General features: G+C 37.5%; 1 protein-coding gene across 1 annotated transcript in view; it reads right to left on the reverse strand.

Annotated features, from left to right (window-relative positions):
* Positions 1 to 313: 313 nt before the first annotated feature.
* Positions 314 to 23,813, reverse strand: part of C3H16orf72 (chromosome 3 C16orf72 homolog) — a 28,041-nt gene continuing 4,541 nt past the window's right edge. The window contains exons 3-4 of the mRNA XM_028512763.2: positions 17,428 to 17,703; positions 314 to 5,286 (exon numbers count right to left, since the gene is read on the reverse strand). Coding sequence (XP_028368564.1) covers positions 5,042 to 5,286; positions 17,428 to 17,703 — 521 coding nt within the window. The 3' untranslated portion in view covers positions 314 to 5,041. The remainder of the gene's footprint in view (positions 5,287 to 17,427; positions 17,704 to 23,813) is intronic.

Genomic DNA, 23,813 nt, shown 5'->3' on the forward strand with positions numbered 1-23,813 from the left:
ACTTGGTGGTCTGTGGTATTTCCTTGGCAGGCATTCAGTTCAACCTAAGAAACAGGGTCTCACACCCAAGCCTTCACAGCACAGAAATGTCATGTTTGGTACCTAACACCCCCAGGTTTCAAAGAGCACCAGAACAAGGTGAAATCAAAGTTCCCATCTTCCAAAATGAGTTTTATCACTAAAGAGTATTGTCTAGCACTAACTCCTAAATTACCACCAATCAACCAGCATATTTTAATGGCTACATACATGACTGATAAACATAGAAAACAATCTGGCAGATTACTCTCCAAAACTATTTTTACCTTTGCAGAGAGGGTGAAGACAGAGGACAAGTTAAAAGGGCCTTCATACTAATTGTCTCACACTTTACAGAAATGGTGTATGTTAATTTTTTCAGTGGAACCTTTTTTTAAAACTATCAGCCATTCCAGAGCCCTCAGGGGCTCTATGGATGGGAGGCAGATTACAAATGTAGATATAAATTATCCATAGAATTCAAGTCACTAAGCTTCGTGCCATTTTTTTCTATTGTATTTCCCAGATGACAAAATTGAGCCCAAAGAAGCTCAGGTTCCAATCCATAGTAGTAGTGAGGTCAGCAGTCAAATCCACATAATTTCAAGCAAAGATTCTTTCTCCTTATGACAGGGCAAAAAGCAAATGAAAATGGTAAGCTCACCTCTGCCTGCTAGTATAGCTAGCCAACACTGGCTAAGAAATAAGGGGAAAGGCACTCTTGTCACCGTGTTCATAGTGTTAACTATTCCTTGCAGAAGGACTCACCAATATTTTAAATATTAATTCCTCTGGCCCCTGCCAGTGCAGTTCAGTTGTTGGGAGCACCATCCAATACACCAAAAGGTTGGTGGTTCGATTCTAACCCATATGGGATGCAATCAATTGATGTTTCTCTCTCACATGGATGTTTTTCTCCCTCTCTAAAATCAATAAACAGCTTTTTAAAAAAAAAATTTAACTGTATAGTTGGCTTGTAATTCTAAATATGAATTCCTTTGAACCACCAATTTTACCTGCAGAAATTTACCCTACAGAAACCTAAAGAAACTAGAATATTCACCACTGTACTAATAATTATGAAAAACTGACTACCATGAAGGCCCACCCATACAATAGCATATTACTTGGTCATAAACCACCACCATGTGTATATTCTGATGTACAAAGATCTATATACACTATAAGCTGTTATGTGCTTAAGTTTTGCAGTTTTAGATGTTCTTTAGAGAATTAATTCCATACAAATAAAATAAGGGGCCACTGGAAACTTGGAATAGTATCAATGACATTTCCCCGTTTAGCTGAGGGCTACAAATTTGTGTTTGATCTGCAAAACCTGCTCATTATCATAGGCTGCTACCTGCTGAACTTGACAGAGAACATGCATGTCCCATCATAGGAACTAAAACCCTGGGTCTCACTACATCAAATGCATCAGTCCAACATACAGAATAACAGCCATAATACTCTTCCCACTAAAACACCACACATTCCAGAAACATTCCAGTGGGGAGTCTGCAAGCTAGCCTTAGGTGGTAAGGTCATCTGAACTAATCAAATTTGTTAACAGCTTTCAAAGGAGATGGGGGGTGGGAGTTGGGAGGTGGGCAAGCACTATAAACATCTGATCAGAACAATCTAACGAATCTTAAATTTTTAACTTTAATAAATAAGGCTTTTTCGGATCTTGTTTGGAGGAACCTTCCAAGTCACTCCATTCCAAGAGGAGAGAGTATCTTTCTGAAGATGTCTAACCTCATCACTAGACACCTACTAATCAACCTAATAGACAAAGACACAGCTGTATGAAATATAATGCAACGAGATTGATCTACTAAGTCACTACACCTCTCAAAAAACCTAGGTAGTAATCATACCAAAAATTTAATAATTTGTTCATAACATTCTAAAATTAACTGTGCCGTCCCTGTTCCCAACTAATGACTCCATTTCCAACCATCTCTTGGTATCATGCATCCTCACTGCACTGAGATGGTTCACCTCATGGTCAGATCTTGGCCATCCCCTACTGTAGAGGAAGCCAGCCAACTTTCACTGCTGTAGGGAAACCAATAAGGCCCAAAGCCATAGTTACTCAAATTTAATGAGTTCCAATAGCCCTTAGGGGGAAAAATGTAGAAGGCTAGTTCTTTTTTAAAAGCCTGGACTTCATTTGATTACAACAAAGAGTTATTCAGGTGTGATGACCAAAACAAAACTGCAGACAAGCCCCATAGTTTTTTGTTTTTTATAATTATTTATTCATCAAATGATTTATGGTGTGTACCACCTACTCCAGTTGGATAAACCACATTGAAGAATTTGACTGTAGGACTTTAGGTTCAGCCAAATATTTTCCATTATTTTTGCTTTGTAAAATACCAGACATTATAATTAAGTTTTTAATGCTTCAGCCATGCTCAGAACAACTGCAGTTTAAGGATGACTTCAATCCACTCATGCCAAGTTAGGATGACAGGAACAGAAGTAATGAGCTATGAAGTCTAAAAGAATCAGAGAATCTACCTTATGATGAAAACAGGTTCTGTTCCCCAAAAGCAAAGTGGTAAGTTTTAAAATTCAGCCTACAATGTTCTCAAGAGACCGAAAAAAGGAAAAATTTTAAAAAGTACCACACAAATACGCAATCTTCCATGATTTGTTTTGCATCTAAAATGGTACAAAGAAAAGGTTCAAAAATCTAGCAGTCAGAACTAACTTTTCCTAAGAAATCATTTCCCTTTCTATCCTTAGGTCTCAGGGTTAATCTGCACTCAGGGGGCACAAGGGAGAAAGAACAATGGGATAGAAAAGGAAGAAGGGAGTTACAAGTGATTAAATGCAATGGAAAAAATTAACAAATGCTACTTTTCAAAAAGTTTAATGCAGCCAATAAGGCATATAAATTGTGTTCTGGCAGACAGTAACACCTGCGTTCTCTTACCAAAGAAAATGGCACATGTTTTACCAAAATTTGACAATTGAGAGTAAAGGGTACTGAGATTAAGCATCAGAGCACCACCTAAAACAACCCCCCCCCCCAAATTGCCACTCAACTTGGAAAGAGGAACTAGAACCAAGGTACAAAGGGGAGATTAAATATGTATTCCTCAATCTCAAAAAATCCTTTAGGAGGAGTTCTGGCCAATTGTGAGCAACACATCACACCACCAAACCCCAGTTCCAGAATCTAAATTTACGACAGAAAAACACAGGTAACTCCAACTGCATTTCTTACTACAGTCCAAAGTGCAGCTTGCAAGTATTCCTAATACAGAGGAGGCTTGTCCATTTCAGATAAAATGATAGGTTGCTGTAATTCTTCCTGCTATAATAGTCAAATAAAAATGATCCACTTTTGCCAAAATTTAGAAATACCTCTCCTTTCATTCCTCTAGTATGAAACTGACTTTAAATAAAGGTTTTATATATGATTGCAGAACTCAGGTCACACATTTCTAACATTCTATTCACATCCCACCCAGTCCATGAATATTATGGCTAACTTAGCAAAGTTTCTTCACATAAAGGTATTATTAAATGGCTGGAGAAATTGCAAACTTTAACAAAGTGCTGTAAAAGTTACGGGAAAAATCCTTACATTAGATTTGCAATGGTCTTTTAAGGATAAAAATAGAAAGTAACTGATATTGGACTACAAATTTGCAAGGAAACATTTTTCACTGTCCTACTTGATATATATTATATAATAATATGATAGAATAAATTACAGTACCTGGCAGGCTGACATCAGTTCTTCATCTAAAAAAGACTATCATTCAGTTGAAGGTATTAAAAATGAAGATGAAACATGCTCTAAAACATAGTAGCTACAAGAGGTCTTATATTTACCCAAAAGAGAAATATAGTGGGAATTTTTATTTAGGTCTACCTAACATCTAGAGAACCTCCATGCGATTCCATCTTTTCCAGAATGAGAATCCAAACAGCACTTTTTAAGAGAGGGACTGGAGAGTTGGGTTTTGCTATTTAAGTTGTAATCACATTATAAGCAGATAAAAGACCTTTTCTTACCTGCCACCCATTCCAATGGAAACTGCACAAAGTAGGGCACTCATGAGAAATGTAAAGCGTAACAGAAAGACTGGAATACCTACCCTCCCACCATCCATCTCCCTCTCATGAATACCAAACCAAAGAGGAAGCCCTCTCTCAAAGTTCACGACCTCTCTACTTTAGGCCACCTTGAGTATAGTCTACATGTTTACATTTACCTTAAGTATAGTACCCTGCATGGGAAGCAGTACTTGTCTTAAAACTGGAGTTTAAGCCTACAGGGTTAATCTGGGGGCAATTTAATATTATTGCTACTTTTAGAGCACTAACACACACGAAGTGAATCCAATAAAGTTCTTTGTATTGATTCAATATTAAGTATTAATTGCATGACCATCATAGCACCTCTTTACATCACACAATCACCAGAATTTGCAACTGCTGTGAAAACTAAAAACAGAGCACAGTTCGATAATTAGAAGTTGCACACTGTTACTATATAGAAACCAGGTGCATGATATAGTGCTGCTGTGCAAAAAATGGAAGCCTGCAGATTTGACGAGGAAGCCAAATCGTGTGTTTTAGACAATTTTAGGAACCTGGCAATACTGTTGAAGCAAAATACTCAACACAGCAGGAAATTTTTTTAAAAAAAGCATTCTATAACCAAATAAACATCTGATATTTCCTTTCCCTTTGAGAATAAATACAGTTAAGGTCACTTTTAGCCTTGGAACGGATATATGTTTGCCTATGATGATCTTGCTAACGACTACACAATATCTGATGTCCTCTGCTAGGATTATAGTTTTAAGAAAGCCATAGTTACAAGAGGCATCTACTGTAAATACCTAGAACTTCCATTTATGGCAACCACTATAGAATTCACTTGTCTTAAACAGTGAACAAGGGAAGATGGCCTCATGTTTCCTTTGCAATAATAGTATATGTTGAGGATCAAGTGGCTTTCAAGCAGCATGGTGGGTGTGAAAATGTTTTCAGTTTAGATCATTCTGTTGCGTTTATGGGTTGGTGAGTCTGTAATGACATCGCCACACTGGGCTGAGGTACGCTTTCTAGTTCCACCATTGTCCAAGTGGAGTGCCATTTCTTCTGATATGAAAGTGTTCAAATCGACATCATGGAGTCCATTTCTCCTTCGACTAGCATTCGATCCACTGCTTACATGTGTAGGAGAGCCTGGGGTACTCGAACGCACGCTTATACTAGCCATTGCACCACTAAGACCTAGGAAGAAGAAAAAAGGTTTTAGAGTTGCTCAATTATTCAACCCTTTTGAAAGCAATCCACTTTACTTTCAATGTTCATAGTGTCAAAGGATGTCTATTTTCTTTGTAAGGGGTCCCCAGGGAGCAGGTAAGCTTTATTTTGGAAAGAGGAATTGTCTGGCTTTGATATGAGATGCTTTATTGGTAACACTACCAATTTTCATAATATTGGGCAAACTCTGTGCTAGGTATACAGATTGTTAAATACTCCCATCTACTTCTTGGCTAGGTACATATGCAATTCACAGCTGAAGATAGAAGGCGCCTATTTTAAACAATTTTGGTTATCAAAAGTCACCATTCTGACAGAGCCTCTGGTGTGTCTGTGGGTGTAGGTGAGTGTGGGTGTGTGCTCACATGAACACAGGGGAGCAGGCAATCATTTCCAAGCCTGAGTGGGCTTGTCCCAACACCCCCTCTAGATAAGACGACTTTATAATTTACCATCCAAAACAGTACACTATCAAACCCCCTAAAAGGGCCACTACTATAAATTTTGCTGGGATATCAAGTACAAGATGAGTCTGACCTACACTAATTGGTCTGCCTGATCACGCAAGGTCTAGACTCTATTTAGGAGATATGCCCCCATTAGAACAGTCTAACTCATTATCACCTATAATCTTTTAGAGAAGAGAGGGCAAGAGTGGCATAAAAAATCCTGCTCCTTTGCTTGCACGGTAAGTTACTAAATCCAGAATAGACCCAGCATTCATGGCTGAACACTCCTTACACTCTTGAACAGTTAAGGAAGCCAGCGTGTCCCCACTCCTAAATGTCCAGGATAAACCTGTAAAAGGAATGAGTGAGGCAAGGAAACAAACCATAGCACTGAATTTAAAAACCTAACATCACTAACCGTGGACTTTCCTTCTCATGAATTTCCCCTTACACTCTTCTAGCCTTACACAGGAATTTTGCTATTGCTTGATTAACTTTATATAACATGATCTAGTATAATCAGTGTTTCCAAAGAATAGGATTTAAAATAAGCTTAGAAGTTGGTTTCATAAACCTGTTCTAATTTTATGCTTTGTAAATATGATTTCAATGTGAACATTAAGTTGAAAAAGAATTCTGCTTCCTACCATTCCAAATCTATTCAATTCCCTTTGACATTGTTCTCACCCTACAAATACTCTGACCATTCTCAAACCCACAGCCTCAACCCATTTGCTGGTCATGTTCTGCAGCCCACACCACTCTTCTCAACTGCCCTAACCAACCTGTCCCCTCACTGCTCTCCCTATAGAAAATGTATCCACCCTTCCCACTGATGGCCAGAGGAAAGCTGACCATGTCCCTTTTAAGCTCTAAACACCTTTCTAAGGCTGGTATCTATTAAAAAAATAAAATACAAACACTAATATTGGAGTACTTCCTCTTTCCGGTACATTAAGAACTTTTCAATGCCATCCTCAAAATAACCCTATGACATCTGCATTACCTCCATTTTGTACACAAAAAATCAAGATTAAGTAAGCCACCCAAGGTCACGTAGCTAGTAAGAGCAAGCTGGGACCCAAACTCAAACCAATTATAGCCCCTCTTAAAATCTAAATTATTTTTAATGAAAGTGACTTTAGGGTCTAGGGCCTGGCATGTCTTAGGCCCCATTTCTTTGAATATTCTCCCTTCCTGTCTTCTTCACTCTCCCCATAAGACTGAATCCTAACTACCTGTGTATCAGATAATTTCCAGTTCCTTAAAATGGCTGGGTCTGCACCTCCCTTCTAACATCTGCTCCCCACTGATTCCTCCAGCACCTCCTCTCCTGAGTCCTTCTATCCTGGTTTTCCTACCTCTCCTGTTTAGTCTCTTGCTGGCTCCTCTTCCCTCCTGCTTCAGACTCTCCGCTCCTTGCTTTGTGGCCTTTGCAGGTGTCTCTTCTGCCCAACAAGTTGGTATCACCCAGGCTGACCCCTTCGATTACCCATCTTTTCCCAAATCAGTGCCACAAAAGCAGTTATTTCTCCTGAGCTCAAAGTCCTATCCTTTTTCTAACTGCCCAGATATCTCAAACAACATTCTCATAAAGAACTTTACTCCTTCTTCCCAAGTTTATTAAAAATGAGTAAAAGGGAAAGGAGCACCTTGGGCTCATTTTTCTGTAACAGCACAGTACAATCATTAGACTCTTCCTCAACAATCATCTCTACCTAATGAATTTAACACGGTATCTGGGACATAGCATTCACTAGATTCTGAAAAAATAATGTTTCCAAGTCCTATTCAGTATTTTGAAACCCAATGAAGTACAAAACTATTTATTTATCTAACACCAGAAAATAAACTCAGGTAGCTCCCTTCACTTAAAGCTTTACCATCAAGTTAATGCAGTTTATTCCCAAATTGCCAGCAATTTTTTAAGCTCTTCACCAAGTCTGTAAACTCAAGAGAGCTGTGCCTTCCTTTCTAATCTTAAAGCTCACGACATGCTAAAAGGTGTCCACATACTCTAAACAATAACCTTTTCATACTTGTTTCATAATGCAGGTTTCATAATTTGGACCTTCAGCAAAAACTGGGCTACTTCAGTAATTAAACTCAGGATGCCCGCTGTCATTTGAAACCACAAAAAAAAAAGGAGAGACAGAGAGAAAATATACCTCATGAAACCCCACCCCAATGTCCTTTGTAAGGCAGAAGGTTCCAAGGCAGTAAGTTTTAACACCTAATGACAAACACCCAAGACTCATAAGTCACTCCATCAAAAGTGAACAGGCATACCAACTGCCATGCACCATTAAAAAGATGAGAATAAACATCAATTTGAATTTGAAAATTCCCCAGTAACTTCTGTAAAATCACCATCTTTTTTTTGTTGGATATATGACATGGGGTTTAGTTTGACAGCACAAGGTGCAACATTTCCTACTTATTATCTACTCTGAACAGTGAGGTTTCTTTTCAAAGTTTAGTTAATCTTCCACAAAAAGACTTTTCAGGTGTAAAAAAAAAATTAAGATTAACAACCAAAAATATGTGTATTTTAAACAGCCCAAATTTTATTTGATAAACCAATGACAGCTACTAGAAGATGCTTTAGGAAACCTTACTAAGCCACATGAACAATCAGGCCTATACAAGTACAGAGAATCTAAACATGCTTCAGAACTAAAAATGAAGTTGTATAGCCCATGGGCATACAACTTAATTTCTACCAGAAACACACTTTTTCAAAAGGGCTATGGGAATATCAATTGACAAAAGCAATAGAACAAGTAGTATGATTAGACAGAAAAGTCTCAATTTCTTAATACAAGATAAATTTTATCAGTTTTAAAGTTTCTGCATCCATTTTAAATGATTAGTGAAGGAATGAGGAAAAAAAGATCAGGAGAATGTAAGCATACTTTGGAGGAAAAAGAAAGCTCCCACTGGAGCTAAAACAAAGTTACAAGTCCAGGTTATAAGAATCTAGGTTACAGGGTAAATTGTTAAAAGTAGCACAAAACTATTACTCTCATACCAAGTTCATGCTTAGTACAGTAAGAAAATCCTGTTTTAAAAATATGTGATTCCAGCTTACCAACACATAGTCATGTCACATATACGCAGAGAAAGAGCAAATGTAGAACCAATCCACCTCCTTCCTCCTCCACACAGCAGCCCCTGGCCTGGAAGCCACACAGTCTACACTCTACTTGCTTTCCACCTCTGCACCCCACTCCACCCACCACCCCACCCCCAACCCCCCAGACTTATGAGAACAGAGGGCTATCTCTTGAGAAGGCAGATTGTTAGTACTGTTGATCCCATCAGCACAGGTTCAGGACCCCCTGCAGATCTGCTCCACCAGTTTTCTCATCTCCAGTAGAAAGGGGGAATTTGACATCCACACAACTTGAACCAAGTGATTAACATCCTGCCTGAACCCTAAGAAACTGGTATACTTGCATTTGAAATGAATTGCACTATTCAAATGCATAGCCCTCCCTTTTCACCAAGTTGTGTTCTGAATTTTTAATCAAGAAGCACTTGTGTGTAAATGTGGTGTTTTAAATGCACCAGGGGGAGGTTCAATCATTGAAAAAGAAATTCTACTAGGAAGATTTCCATTCAGTTGAAGTAGATACCACTCCCCACCCCAATCTGTAAATTGTAATACTGAACTTTTATTGAAGCAAAGCACACTAAATCAAACCAATTACAAAGATACATATGTCAAACCAAGAAAACATTTTCAGTTATGCTCACAGCCCAAAATGCTTTCAATTTTTCAAAGACAGTTTTAATGCCATGGGGAAAATGCTCACGTTAAAATGAAAAAAGCAAGATACAGTATCATATAATGCAGCATGATCTCCACTATAAAATAACTTTAATATTTATACATTTGGGAAAAAAAAAGTCTGGAAGAAAATTCACCAAACATTGAACTGCAGTTATCTTTGTATAGTTGGATAACAGGATACTAAATTTTTACTTTTAGGAAGTTTTCAAATTTTCCAAGAAATTAATACTTATAAATCAGAAACTAGTAAAAAATAATTCAACTCAAATGTTAAACTCTATCATAACTATCAATGGATTTTTAAATAAGTACCAGGTGAGTAAACTGGCTTTGAGGCATGGCTATACTACATGGACTCCTGTATCACTTCAATGGAAAAAAAAAAAAAAAAAAGTCCAACAACGTTTTATTGCAAGTTCAAAACAATTTTGTGTCACTGATGTTTAAAGCTTTAGTTAAGTCCTACATCCCCCAGAAAGTTCAGCAGCTGACATTCAACCTCAAAATTTTTTCATCAAAAATTTTAATGTTATTTTAAATTGCCTTAATTGTTCTTGTTCTCAGAAACTAGTATGAACAAAGGGCATAATTCAGAAATTCCAGCCTTCAGAGAACGTTTCAAGAATATCCTTTGAAATAATCAAATTCAATCAATTAAGAAATGAGACTGCTTTAGTACATTAATCTCTTAGATCTTAATTTCCAAGTAAGTTTTTAAAACATTTTACTGTTAAATAACTCTTGATAGTTCTGTTATTCAGGAAGATGCAGACCACAACATTCAAACATTTCAAGAATCTACTTGTTCCACACACTGGGCTAAGATGTGTGGGCAAAAAGAGAAAGATTTTGGAAGGTGGATAGAAAGAAATGCCCCACAGATCAGTTCCAATTAGTCCTCAGCAACAGAAAATTCAAAGGAGTTTCTTTTATAACATACCATCAGTTTAAGAACACTTAACCAATTTTTTTGTGTGTTAAATTGTCAAAATTTGTGTCTAAATATTTAGCTTTATAAATGGAAGGAATGAAGACAGTGAAGGGGCAGAGACAAAGAACCAAACACAACTACTTAAATTTCTTCTTAAATGTACTAGGACTTCAACTGTCTAAGAAATTTTACCAGGAAGACTTGTTCTTACCAAAATGTATTACCTTCTACTATCACTCTAGAGCACATAGGCCAAAGAATAACAAAATGACAAAACAACAAGAGCTGCAAAAAACCTGTGCTCAAAGGAGAAAGAAAATCCTATTGTGACTCATGCTGCCAAGAATCACAGTTCTCCATAAACTCTAAGGGAAGGAGGTTATCAGATGTATGTGTTGAGTATGACAAATTAGGAATTTGCCTTACATTTTTTCTAAGTGAATGCTCCGTCTGACCTTATACCCTTGAAGTTGATTTCAAATGATTACATTTTTATTATAAGGCTCTATACCCAGTGTCTCCAGATCCTAAAAACTGTCAAGCAACTTAATATTTAAGAGGATAAGGATCTCTACACAGCCCAGAGAAAGACTTTGCTAGGCCAAAAGGGGGGGGGGGGGGGGCGCAGAAATGGAGCCTATTAATTCCTAAGGCAATGGCACTGTCCCTCAATCCGATTGCCTGGGTTTATAGAGCTTCAAACTGTTTAATATAATTCTATTAGGCTAAAAATTCCCTTGACACTATTTGATTCACCTTTGTTTTTTATTTTTTTAAGGTAGCCTCTGCCCCCCCCCTTTTTAAAGATTTTATTTATTTAGAGAGAGGGAAAGGAAGGGAGAAATAGGAGGACAGAAACATCAATGTGTGGTTGCCTCTCATGCATCCCCTACTGGGGACCTGGCTTGCAACACAGGCATGTTCCCAGACTGAGAATCCACCCAGGATCCTTTGGTTCAAAGGCCAGCATTCAATCACTGAGCCACACCAGCCAGAGCTGACTCACCTTTCTATCACCTAACAGAGTGTTTAGTGTTTACTGTGTTCAGTAAATGTCAGAGAACAGGAAAGGCTACAGAATGATAATACAGACTTTATTTTTTAATGACTACACCTTCAGCAGAAGGATTTTAGTTGCAGAAGTCAGGGTTTATAACACTACATCCATTAAAAATGTTTAAAAAAGAGCGTTCAAACAAAAAACAAGGCTTTAGACTTCACTCAGCAGCTGTTTTAACTGAAAATTTTCTTTAATAAAACAAGTTTTCTTTTTAAAGTTCTCCATTGTCACAGTAAAGGCTACTTATGTTTGCCTAAGTCACTTTTAGAACTCACACTGGCAAATGCAGTAGCCCGCTGTCTTTTTAAACTTGTTTTAACAATGAAACTTAAAATTAAGCAAGGTGACACCCTAAAACCAAATGTCAGCAACAGCAATAGTTCCCACGAGACACCAGACCCTACATGCTAGAGGCCTTTGAGTTTGAACTAATGAATTTTACAGAGGTTCAATCCAGACCCAGGAGGGTTAGTTCCTAGCACAAGAGTCAAGAATGTTGTCAAAATGACTTTTGGAACTAAAACAGACTGATTATTCTGGAACTGTTTGAACCAGGGCCAGAAAACCTACAAAGACCACACCTATGAGATGATCTGAGTAAGAGCAAGGCTTTCAGAAAATTTATCAAATGAGTCAAGTGTGACTTTGGCATCCTGCTTCTTCCATCCAGGTCTATCTTCCCTGAAGGATGGCATGTCCCATTCTTACTCTGAACCCTCTCACCTAAATCTCCATGACAACAAACAGAACTCAGAATGAAGACACCAGATTTCAAACTAAGTCTTTTCCAGACACAGCAGCACTAATTTGGGCAACTAAGAATCTCTCTCCATACAACAGAACACCAGCCTCACTGGTTTTTATCAACGTGAAACAAGCTCAAGATCTGAGGAAGTAAAATAAGCAGTCAACCGTAAATTTTAAGTTAACCCTCTCCCTCTCTGGAGTGATTTCCACAATGTTAAAAAGCCACCCTTACCAAAAAAGGAGGGGAAAAGTATCCTCAAAGGCCACTGTAGCTCCAGGTCTCTTTTGTATCCAGGGGCAAAGAGAATACTCATAGGACTTAGAACTAACCCTAAGAATAGATACTTTGGGTAGTTTCTCATTACTATACCACCTTATATACAAAGTGTAAACCTTTCACAGAGGAGGAGATTGCCTTGGCAAGGCCAACCATATTGCCTAAGGTCATACGAGGAAAGTAGCCTATATACAAAGCTTAAATACTCTTCCTACTAAAGTTAAGACAGAAATACAGCAGACCACAAGACATTCATCTTCAAGCCTACTTATCCACATTCCCTTATGGGGAGAACACCAGAAAGATACAAAACTCATGTATTTCCTGAGAGAGAAGAAAAATAAGCCTGGAGACCTATACCACCCCACCCCCCAGCCCTACCAACGGAAGGTGGTAGAGAAACCACAAATGTACAAATATAGAGATACAGTGGTTAAAAGCATGCATCTAGGGGCCAGACAAATCTGGAATATCTATTCTACTATTTACTGATCTCTTCCATTTTAGCAAAATAAGCCTTTCTTCATTGATAAAATGGCAAAAACCTAGGGTAAATTTGAGGATTAAAGTAGACCCTCCTTGGTGCCGACACCAAGTAAACACTAAAATTGTTCTTACTGCGAATCATCCTCAGGCCCCACTCCAAGTCTCAGTTGTTCTCATTTATGTTTACTCTGTAGCATTCCTAAGGCACACCCATTACAGTGTACCCTTATAGTAGTCATCTAGAGATCTGTATCCTCAACTCTTTCTAAAGGTTCTCTGCCCAAACTGTGTGCATCCAGTCACTTAACAGACCACTGAACCAGTATTAAATTCAGAATAATCTATACCAGGTTCGTTAAAGACAGAATCTGTAAGACAAGGCCTCTGCCCTAATATAGCCCTAGCCATAGAAACAATTCAAATTGGAAAAGGATTGAGAAAATGGAAAAAAAAACAAAGGAAATCTTCATCACAGAAGAGACTTTTAATCAATCTGAAAGAATAAACAGGCAGAGTGGAAACCCTTAGAAAAAGAGAACAGAGATAGACATTCAATAGATTAAACAGCATGGCTAAGATATATATGACCCAAGGTTGAGACCAAGTCATAAGGGCCTTGCAATGCCAAGCTGAGTTCTGACTTCACCCTAGAAGCCATAGGGGCAACAAAGGTTATTTTTCAGTGAAGAGAAGAGATCAAAAAGACCACTCCAATGGCCCCAGGAAATATGGACTGGCAAATGGGCCAACTCAGGGTTGGGAAACAAGAGCAGCAAGATTATTCCTAGAGCCCAGGACTGAACTCCTCCAGGGAGCCTTCTCTGAACACAAAGCCAGGCAGCACTATGAAATGTCCCTTTCTGTACCCAGGATATCTTAAACATATAACGTTCAAGACATTAAATATTATTACCTAAGTATATGTTGGCCTCAACAAAAAAGAAAGCCTTCATTTATACATTCCCAGAGACTGCACAGCATCTACCATGTACATGTCTGCTATATGGTTAAGTGAGGAAAAAACATGGCCTTGCTATAGTTGGGTCTAAAAGGAAGAGTCCAGCTTGACATCTGTGTGAGATAAAGGCCTATGGGACACCCAGAAGGGAGTCCACCAGAGACAATGGGACCACATATATTTGATAGTCAGCACAGAGGTCTAAACTAGAAGTACAAATTTTGGAAATTAATACTGAGATGGCCTTTTAAGTGTTTTCAAGTTAGCCTAAGAAGAGACTAAAAAGGAAATCTCTACAATAGAAGTATTAACTAAAAAAGGATTATGAGAAAAGCAGAAAACCCCAAAAGCAGGTCCAGATGATTCTGGTCTGAATCTGTTTACATAAAAATGAGGTGACAGGTATCAATTCAGCGCTAAGTAAATTTTCAATGATGTTCTTCAGACAAGGACCAAAAGGGCAAGGATGGAAATCAATTTAGCATCTGCCCATGTTTCCCTGACTTCTCTGAGTTTAACATCCAGATAACCAGATCTCAGACAGAAAGTGCCAAAATAACCAGATCCCACAGACAGAAAGTGCCGAAATAAAGCAATGGATTATATTCGTTAAGCCTCAATAACCCTTAATTGACATTTTTTATTGAAACTTTGATAACCATTAACTGATGTCCTTTTGATTGAAACTGTAAACTTAAGAGTAAAGCTGATGAGGGTATTGATTGGAGAATCTTACTCATTATCACATCCTCATTGCCAACATGAAATACTGTACAAGTATCTTGTCATTTTTATCTCATACGTAAAATAAAGGATGTATTTTAGGTATATAAGGGCGCATTTGGTACAGGTGAGAATTTAGGAGCTGACAAAGAAAAAAACTATAAAGGTGATTGTCCTCTCATAAAATGGACAGAACATGAAATGTGTGGGGAAGAATAAATCGATGTGACCTCCTACACTCATGTTTGCTTTTATTATGAACTCAAAAAGTCTGCCTCAATATACCAATTCTTTTCCTATATCCCCTCTTGCACTTCTAAACTTCATGAATTTAAACTCTTCCTCTAATGTACAACTCCAAGAACTTCATTTTGACCTCACATTTCATAATTTGGCTAAGCCCATTATATACCAAACCAAATTCTGACAAGTATGTGCCCTAATTAAGATGTTTTGAAAAACATTTTAAAAGATCTGGACAATTTTCACTTCAATTTACTATTCAGTAACACAGATCGTGAGGACACCTTGTTACAAAGTTAGTCATTAAGCTGCATTACAATTTAGTTAACAATGCCCTACCATTAAAAATGACTCTAATTACTTTAAACACTCAAATCAAGCATTCCCAATACACTGATGTTCTCTAAAACCACTAGAACACAAAACTCAGTATAATTTATGTTTCTGTATACTCTTTCAAGGGGCCCTATTACTTCACCACAACACATGTAATTTTAACTACATGAATTTGGTGTATGAACCCTAGGAATAAGAGTACACAGAGTCTCCAACATATTCTGGATTGGACACTACTTGGTAAATTTATTGAAGGGGAAGATTATTTTTCTACACAGCTTTGAAGTAAACTTATTTAAACCCTCACAATTTAAACAAATAAAATTATAGAGACACCCTTCCTAAAATTACATCATCATCGAAACGCCCAAAGTTCAGGCAAATATATAAATCAGAAGTTGAACAGATTCAATTTAGGAAAATGTATGAGAAGGTAGAGGATATAGTAGTTGTCCAGGAGAGGGGCTGTCTTGCCCTTTGTACAACTTCCCAGTTGGTTTAAGTAGGTTTACAGTTGTGAGTACATGAAACAGTTTATTCTTGTATTATTATTATTTACTGTATTATTTTCCACACGAACAACTGTAAACCTACTTTGCCCACCCATGTATACAACTGCATTAAAATTTAAAACAAGAATGGCACTTGTTTTTTAAAACTATCTTCTAAAAGAACAATATAGCATAATACAGAAAAAGACACTTTAACAAGAGGAAGTGTGGAATGAATCATAAATCCACTTGATAAAAGAAAAGCAGAATACTTAGGAAAACTACATAAAATATTACCATGCATTAAAATTAATCTGAAAAACTATGTGTACTTCCAGTAAATTTTCCAAACATAATGGTAAAAATGTGAAATTCTTTAATTCAACAGAACAGATCAATCTGTTATTTTGCCTGAGTTTCAAAAGTTCTGATGGCATAACTATTTCACTATATTAGAAAACAGCAAGCAGTCTTAAATACTGCATCCATACATTACGGAGTTTCTTGCATTGTTTTTGTATTTTTAACTTACAAAGTCACAATTAGGAGGGAAGAAAACCAACGTGTTTTTAAACCCCATGTTCTGATTTAAGGTAAAGAATCAAGGTTTGCCAGAGAGAACAAGAATCTATATAAGCATTAAGGATGCAGGATATAGAAGCCCTTTCTGTATTTTTCCACTATTTTTACTACCAGGTTACTTGGCTTTAGATAACCTATACTATGGCCCAAATGTTAACTTTTAACAGGACTCATGACCTAACTCACTAATCACTGCTATATACTTAAGTCACTGGCACAATCCATGTTCTCACCTTGGCTTCGACCAAGTCTTACTATTTTGTTGTTGTATTTTTACATCAGTATAAAATGGTGTCCTATAGAAGTATTTCTCCCAGTTCTATTTGAAAGTCTGTATTAGAGAACAAGCAACAACAGACTCATTGGCTACACACTCCAGGCTTCTCCAGTAATACTTACACCCCTCAGCCAAGAATGCCTTTTTATGGCAGGTCTGGCCAGGGAGGATGGTGACAGGCCTGTTCTTTGACAGTCCTGACTATCAAAGCAAGGACCTCAAGGACAAAGGAAAGTCAATTCCATTGGTCCACTCCCACTGGGTCATCAACTCTCACCCTCTACAGGCACATGCAATAACTTAGGGTGTCAAAGGGAGTTCCCATGAGAGCTAGCCCAACAATTACCTGCCTGGCATGCCTGTCACTCACCAGGCTCCTCCAGGCAATCATTAATGTGGTAGAAGTCTTAAAACACAAGAACTTCCTCTTTGACTCAGAAGAGTAATAGAACATGTACAATATGAGTAAAGCAATAAATTCTAATCAGTACTGCAAAAGACTGTTGTTACTGTAAAATCAGTAAGCTCAAACTAACTTTCTTGAAAACATTTTTTTAGAATGGGCTAGCTAACATTCAAAAATTGTCCATATACGTTCTTAGCTTACATTCTATTTAAACATTTCTAGAGCAAATAGTTACTGGAATAGACAAAAAACAGACAATATATCTGGAACTAAACCTAAATGTGAAAATGGATCCACAGGCACACTCTTAACCATGTTCCAAAGAAATATGTTTAAACGGCTTTACCATGCAGAGCTATGGCTTCCCGGAAGGGTTGCAAATCAGTCTCTACAGATGAGCTAGTTTCCGTTGAAGTAGCTCGGTTAGGGGACACTACAGTCAGTCTTGGGGGAGCTCTAGAGTTTCGTGGTGGAGGAACTTTCCCACACAGAAAGCTGATCAAATCTTCTCTACGAATAGTTCTTCTGCGCTTTTTAACCCAAGCCAACACATCCTTATTGCGTCGCTGATAGCCAATCTGAATTCCAATATCAAAACTTCGCTGATGGGTATCCACGCTTTCTGTTAGGGGGAAAAAAAAAAGAAAATGATACATGATGATCAGTAGAGCCATGCTGCATTTTCTTCTAAAGAAAATCATTTTACTAGGTAACCAATATGAGTATCATGAAGTATGGGGCTTTAAAAAAAATCATACTTTTATTTATTGATTATTAGAGAAGAAAGGGAGGGAGAAAGAGAGGGAGATAAACATCAACATGTGGTTGCCTCTCACATGCCCCCTCCTGAGGACCCAGCCCACAACCCAGGCATGTGCCTTGACTGGGAATCAAACCAGCGACCCTTTGGTTCACAGGCCAGAGCTTAATCCACTGAGCCACACCAGCCAGGGTAAGTATGAGGTTTTCTAAACCAATGAGTAATATATTAAACTGGATAGTATTTCACTTGAATTTCAAATGTTACACATGACATTTAATAAGAATTTAAATTCAGTTAACACATCACATAATCCTAGAGCTTCTGCCTTGTTCTTAAAAAAAAAAAAAAAAGATAGAGACCATGCTTAGCCAAATTTCCATTTTTAAAGTGCTATTCCCTTAAAAAGCTTGCTATTAATAATCTAATTAAAATTAACTTGTTTAATAATGCTAACGATGGGTAAATTAAGTGTTTATTATTACTATGTATACTCAGCTTCACTGGAGAAAAAGTAATACAATCATCTTGAAAGCAGTACCACTGTCCCCTTATTGCATGTGAAGAAGCAGGTATTGAACACTGAGTAATAACTTCACTAGGGCCACAAAATATATACAAGAGCTAGAGTTTTGCTTGAGTCTGTGATTCTTATCCACTAAAGCTATACTGCTCTCCTTCAGAAAACAGTGAATTCTCATGAAACCTAAATAGGAACATCGCACCATTCAACAGATGACTAAAGATTGCATTCCACTCAGGCCACACTCACCAGCAGCATTCACCGTGTTACTTTGGAAATGCACTTCTACTGAAATTCAGTTTAACCCTCATTGGGGGAACAAATTAAAGTAGCAAACATTTTAGAAATAAGGGAAATTTAATTTTGATTAACTTCTCAACAAAATGTAGCAACACAGTAGAAACAAAAAAAGCTTCACTTGTTTCCCTTGGTGTATTTTCATTCTGCTTCCAGTTCCCAACAGTTTTCCATAACTCATAACCATTCCAACCCCAAAAAACCTGGCCTTAAAATCTCTGGCCTCCCAGTCTCCATGTAGATACTCCTCCATATAGACGGAACCCAAGTTTTCAGTAAAACAACTCCTGCCTTTAGTGGTTTTATACAGTTGAAATTTAAATCACTGCATTTTTTAAAGATTTTATTTATTTCTTTTTAGACAGGAAGGGAGAGAAACATCTATTAGTTGCCTGCCTGTGCCACATGCCACAACTGTGGACTGAACCTGCAACCCAGATATGTGCCAATGGAAATCAACAGGGGACCTTTCACTTTGACAGACATCGCCCAATCAACTGAGCCACACTGATCAGAGCTGCAATTTATTTTTAGTTGAGCTGCTAAACCAGAAGAAAATCACCAGCATATCTTTAACAGAATTAAAGATAGTTCCTTTATCCCTGAACCTTTTGCAAAAGCTGTAATTCTTATGTAACAAAGAATCACCTATTACTTTTTCTGGCCTTGAAATTTTAAAAAATTCTTTGTCTGCTATAAAGGTAGGCTCTGGAAGGAGGAGCAATGATCAATGACAAGTTGTGTCCCAGAAAGAAAAACAAGAATCCAGATATCATTGGCTCCCAAGCTGTATAAATTTGTTATTATTTAAAAATATGGCAGACGACAACACAAGCAGACATTACTACAAGAGCTATTCCTTAGCAGATGATCAGACCTTATTACAAAAAAAAAAAAGAAAAAAAATGGAAGTTGTCACTGGAAGCACTCTTAAAAATATTAAACTCCATCACAATGTTAAAAAAGTAAGTTACTCTGATTTTATAGATATAATAAGCAGCTCAGGAATATAGTAATTTCTCCAGTATCTCACTACCAGAATAGTCAAGTTATGTGAATCAATGACTTCTGATTTCTCATTTCACATAAACAAAGGAAGCATGAATTCCATTTTAAAGATATACAGCATTAAGAGGACAATATAGCCCTTTTCCACCTCTCAGTCTTAAAGGCTTAGATGAAGCTAGCCTGAGTGCATAGATAAACTCTAAGATGACTTTGTCAAGCTTTATAGCTAGACCTTAAGTGGTCTGAAGAACTGGGAACATTATAAAAGAAATCAAGTCATCAAGAAAACTAAGCCCATCCCGTGGGACGGACCATGGAAGGGAGGATAAAAGTAAAATGTATGAACCTAGAAGCAACCAGGTTTCTATAAACCAGCCCTACACCTTAAAAGAACTCTTGTTATCAAGCTCATAACTGGAAAAGTTTCTGTTTCCAATAAGAATGACTAGTAAAATTTCATTATTCAAGAACCAAGTAAGTGGAGGTAGGCCCAGAACTGGAAATATACTATAAAGGTGGAAAAGTTGGAAGCATGAAAGGGATAGAAGAAACAAGCCTAAAGCAGACTCAGAAATGTACACCTGGCAAACCAGACAGCAAAAAGAGAGAAGCTAAATCTGATACAAACCTCCAGAGTTAAAGGTAAGAGGCTCCATGTGGATTTAAGGAAAGTGACAATCCACAGAAGGAAGACCTTAACAAAATTTAGGTTTGTTCTTATTGAGGACACAAGAACTTGCAAAAGTTAGATCGGCCAGAGGCTAATGATTTAACCACAGATTTGAACAAAGTTGGAACACTCAATATTTACTGGTTTAAATGAAAGACAGTTTCATAATTTTACATTGTGTGCAACTGACAAATCATTTCACCTCAAAAATTCTGCACAAGTCTCAGTACCAGAACCAACCAAAGGCACACTAAAATTTAAGCATTTTGTAAACACTTACTTTTACATTACTAGAGAGTACAGAAGAAAAGCAGGTATAACACTTAAAGGTCTGGTACATGCTTTTGCACTGCCTAGGCATAACTTGGTTTTATACCATTAACAGCATACCCTGAAAGCCAAATGCAATTACTTTACCACCCAGATTAATTTGATCTCATTTATGCCACTGAAGAGACAAATCTCATGTTGCATTTAAAATATATTCCTATTTTTAGGACTTTAACACTTATAGAATATATCTGAACCCTAACAATGGACACACAAATCTAGAAGTGCAATACACAAAGAATAGGGGACAGTCTTGAGCCCAACACTATCTTACTAACACCAAAGTCACTGTGGAAAAAGGCCATAAGCTTGAAGGCTAGGCAAACCCCGAATATCACAAAATATCAATCTAACCTTTAATAACACATTCATTTCCTCACTCAAGAAACAATGGCTCATGTCAGTCACCGCAGACATCCCATGTTTTATATTTTTTGGAAGTGTTTTTATGTAAGTAGCTGAAATTTAATTCACAAGATTTTAGAAGTCTAATCATCCCACCACTGGCAGGGGGCACTTGGCAAATAATCATCATTTCTGAGGTCAAGACCAAATGCAAAATTTGGTCTTGATAGACAAAATTAGATTTCACTATCTATAGTTTTTCAGATACTCACAAACCCTGAATAAACCAGCCAGAGCAGATACCCAATTTCATAAACAAGGAACTGAAAATGAGACTCAAAGGGCCTTCCCCAAAGTTGGAATAAGTGGCAGAAACAGTTGGATAAGTGGAGAAGAAATACCTTCTGTAAAAGGTAAAAGTCAATTCCCAACAATAGAGAAGTCAATTCCCATTCTCTTAGAGGATCTACAAACCAGAAGAGCATACCACTATATCAAAGTAACACTTCTAAGGAATACTAATGACTACAAAATATTTGAACTTAAGAATTGAACCTGTACTAACCAACCAGTCTGCCATAGGGGGGAAAATATGTACATTTAAAATGTTTCATTAGAAACAAAGTTCGTAAGTGAAACAAGACAGGCAGTGAAAGACAAATACCACATGATATCACCTTTAACAGGAATCTAAACAACAAAACAAAACAAAACAAAAAACTAGCAAAATATAACCAAAGACACTGAAATAGGGGATAGTCTGACAGTGGCCAGAGGGGAGAGAAGAGGGAATTTCAGGGGGGAATGGGTAGGGATTACAGGAACAAATTTGGAGGACACATCGACAAAAATTAGGGGTGGGGGGTAATGGGGGGAAGGGGGGAGGGTTGGGTGGGTGGGCTGGAATGGGAGTAGGGGGGAGAAAACTGTACTTGAACAATGATTTAAAAAAAAGAAACAAAGTTCAAAGTCATAACTAAAATAAAATGGCTTTCCAATTGTTTTGAGAAAATAACTATGTATTCCCTAATGAGGTAGTATCCACTAGGCACTAACTTCTAGCTACTTAGATATTTACTTAATCTTCACCTTCCACAAAAAGTACAGGAACCAAGAAAGAATCATTGCAGCCACAGTTGCCTGGCATCCATTCTTCCTTCCTTTCCTAAAGATCCTCCAAGTTTTTGTTTGGACAGCTCTGGGGGAAGCTTCTGTTGCACACTTGCTCAAGGGGTAGAAGAACATGTGGTTTAGTCCTAAAATTAATCTGCCCAACCCCAAACGATGACTTTGATACTGGTTCTGAGTTATTATTATGTGACCCAACTCTGGCCAAGAAACTATAGAAGTCATTTGCTGGCAGCTTCTGGGAAAAAAGGCTTTCCCAGCTCTTCTAAATTTCCTTAAGTGATATGAGCTGCCAACATAATGAAATTAGCCTGAAGACAGAGCTCAAATAGGCACGTGTAAGCAGATTAAGGGTGGAGAGCTGTAGAGCCAGGGAGCCTGAGCCACTGAATTTAGTTAACCTCATCCTCACCTTCAAGTTAGAATCAATCCATATCCATACCACTGAAGTGAGCCTAATTTTAATTTTCTGGTATTTGAAGCCAGAACATCCTTTTTACAGAGAAGTTACACATCGGAAAATGACTGTCTTCTATAAAAAACTTCAGAGATAAAATCTTAAAACAGTATCAGGAATAATTGAAGATACTACTGTTTCTTAGTTTAATACAATTTAATACAAGTTTAAATACAATTTAAGACAGGGTTTCTAATCCTGATCCATATTAAGGCATCTTATACAAAGTCTCAAAGTTCAACTAATAGTTTTTTGCAGCAAGGGGAGTCATAAACAAACCCCAGACATTTTAAGGAGCTGAAATCCCAATAGCTGTCTCTCTGTCTCACTCACCACCTGGCCCACAAATTTTCAGTATGTTCAGTTTACTTTCAGCTTATGTAAAGGTCCAAAATGGCCCAATGAAATGAGACAGCATTATTACAAACAGAATTTGGCACCAAGATATCTCAAAAATAAGGACTTAAATGCATCATACTATTTTTTGCATGTGAAGATTTTATTTACATCTGACCCTTTTAGGGAAAAATGAGGAAGGAAAGTACATACCAAAGCTTATTCCAACACAAGAAGAAAAGTGTAGATCAAAAAACTAGAATTATGTTTCTTTACTTTTCAGTACTGCCCACAGACAGACCTGTGGAAAATAAAACTTGACCACCAACAGTCAACCCTAACACTTGAATACTCAATATATGCCAGCACTAAAATAAAAGCTTGTAATGAGTTATGGATACTAACCCCGACTCATAGTTAAGAAAATAAAGGAGGACAGTGGTGGGAATTAAAAAAAAAAAATCTTGCTCCATTACCTGTCTCCAGCACCTTAAAGCTGTGTTGTAGTTACAATCTAAATTCGAGACTCAGATAAGCCAGCAGTAGACTCCATAAGGATGTTGGCTTTCTGTAAGCACTACTGGAATACAAATGTGCCCTGGGGCAAATGCTGATCACTGAGAGACCAAAACATCTTTAATACAAACCTCTAACAAACAATACCAAGAGAAAGCTCTCAATATGTGCTAGAACTTAGCATGCAACTGGAAGTTTCAAAAGCAGCTTTAAAATGTAGAGGGACAAACAAATGAAGCATGTCATTAAAAAAAAAGGATGTAAAAGAAAAACATTAACAAGGTGAAGAAACAATAATTTTAAAAATGGCTCTACAGGGTAGGATCAAACACTGGCTCACAAGAGCTGAAGAGCTAGGGCAC

Source organism: Phyllostomus discolor, chromosome 3, assembly GCF_004126475.2.
Source record: "Phyllostomus discolor isolate MPI-MPIP mPhyDis1 chromosome 3, mPhyDis1.pri.v3, whole genome shotgun sequence".
NCBI lineage: Eukaryota > Metazoa > Chordata > Mammalia > Chiroptera > Phyllostomidae > Phyllostomus > Phyllostomus discolor.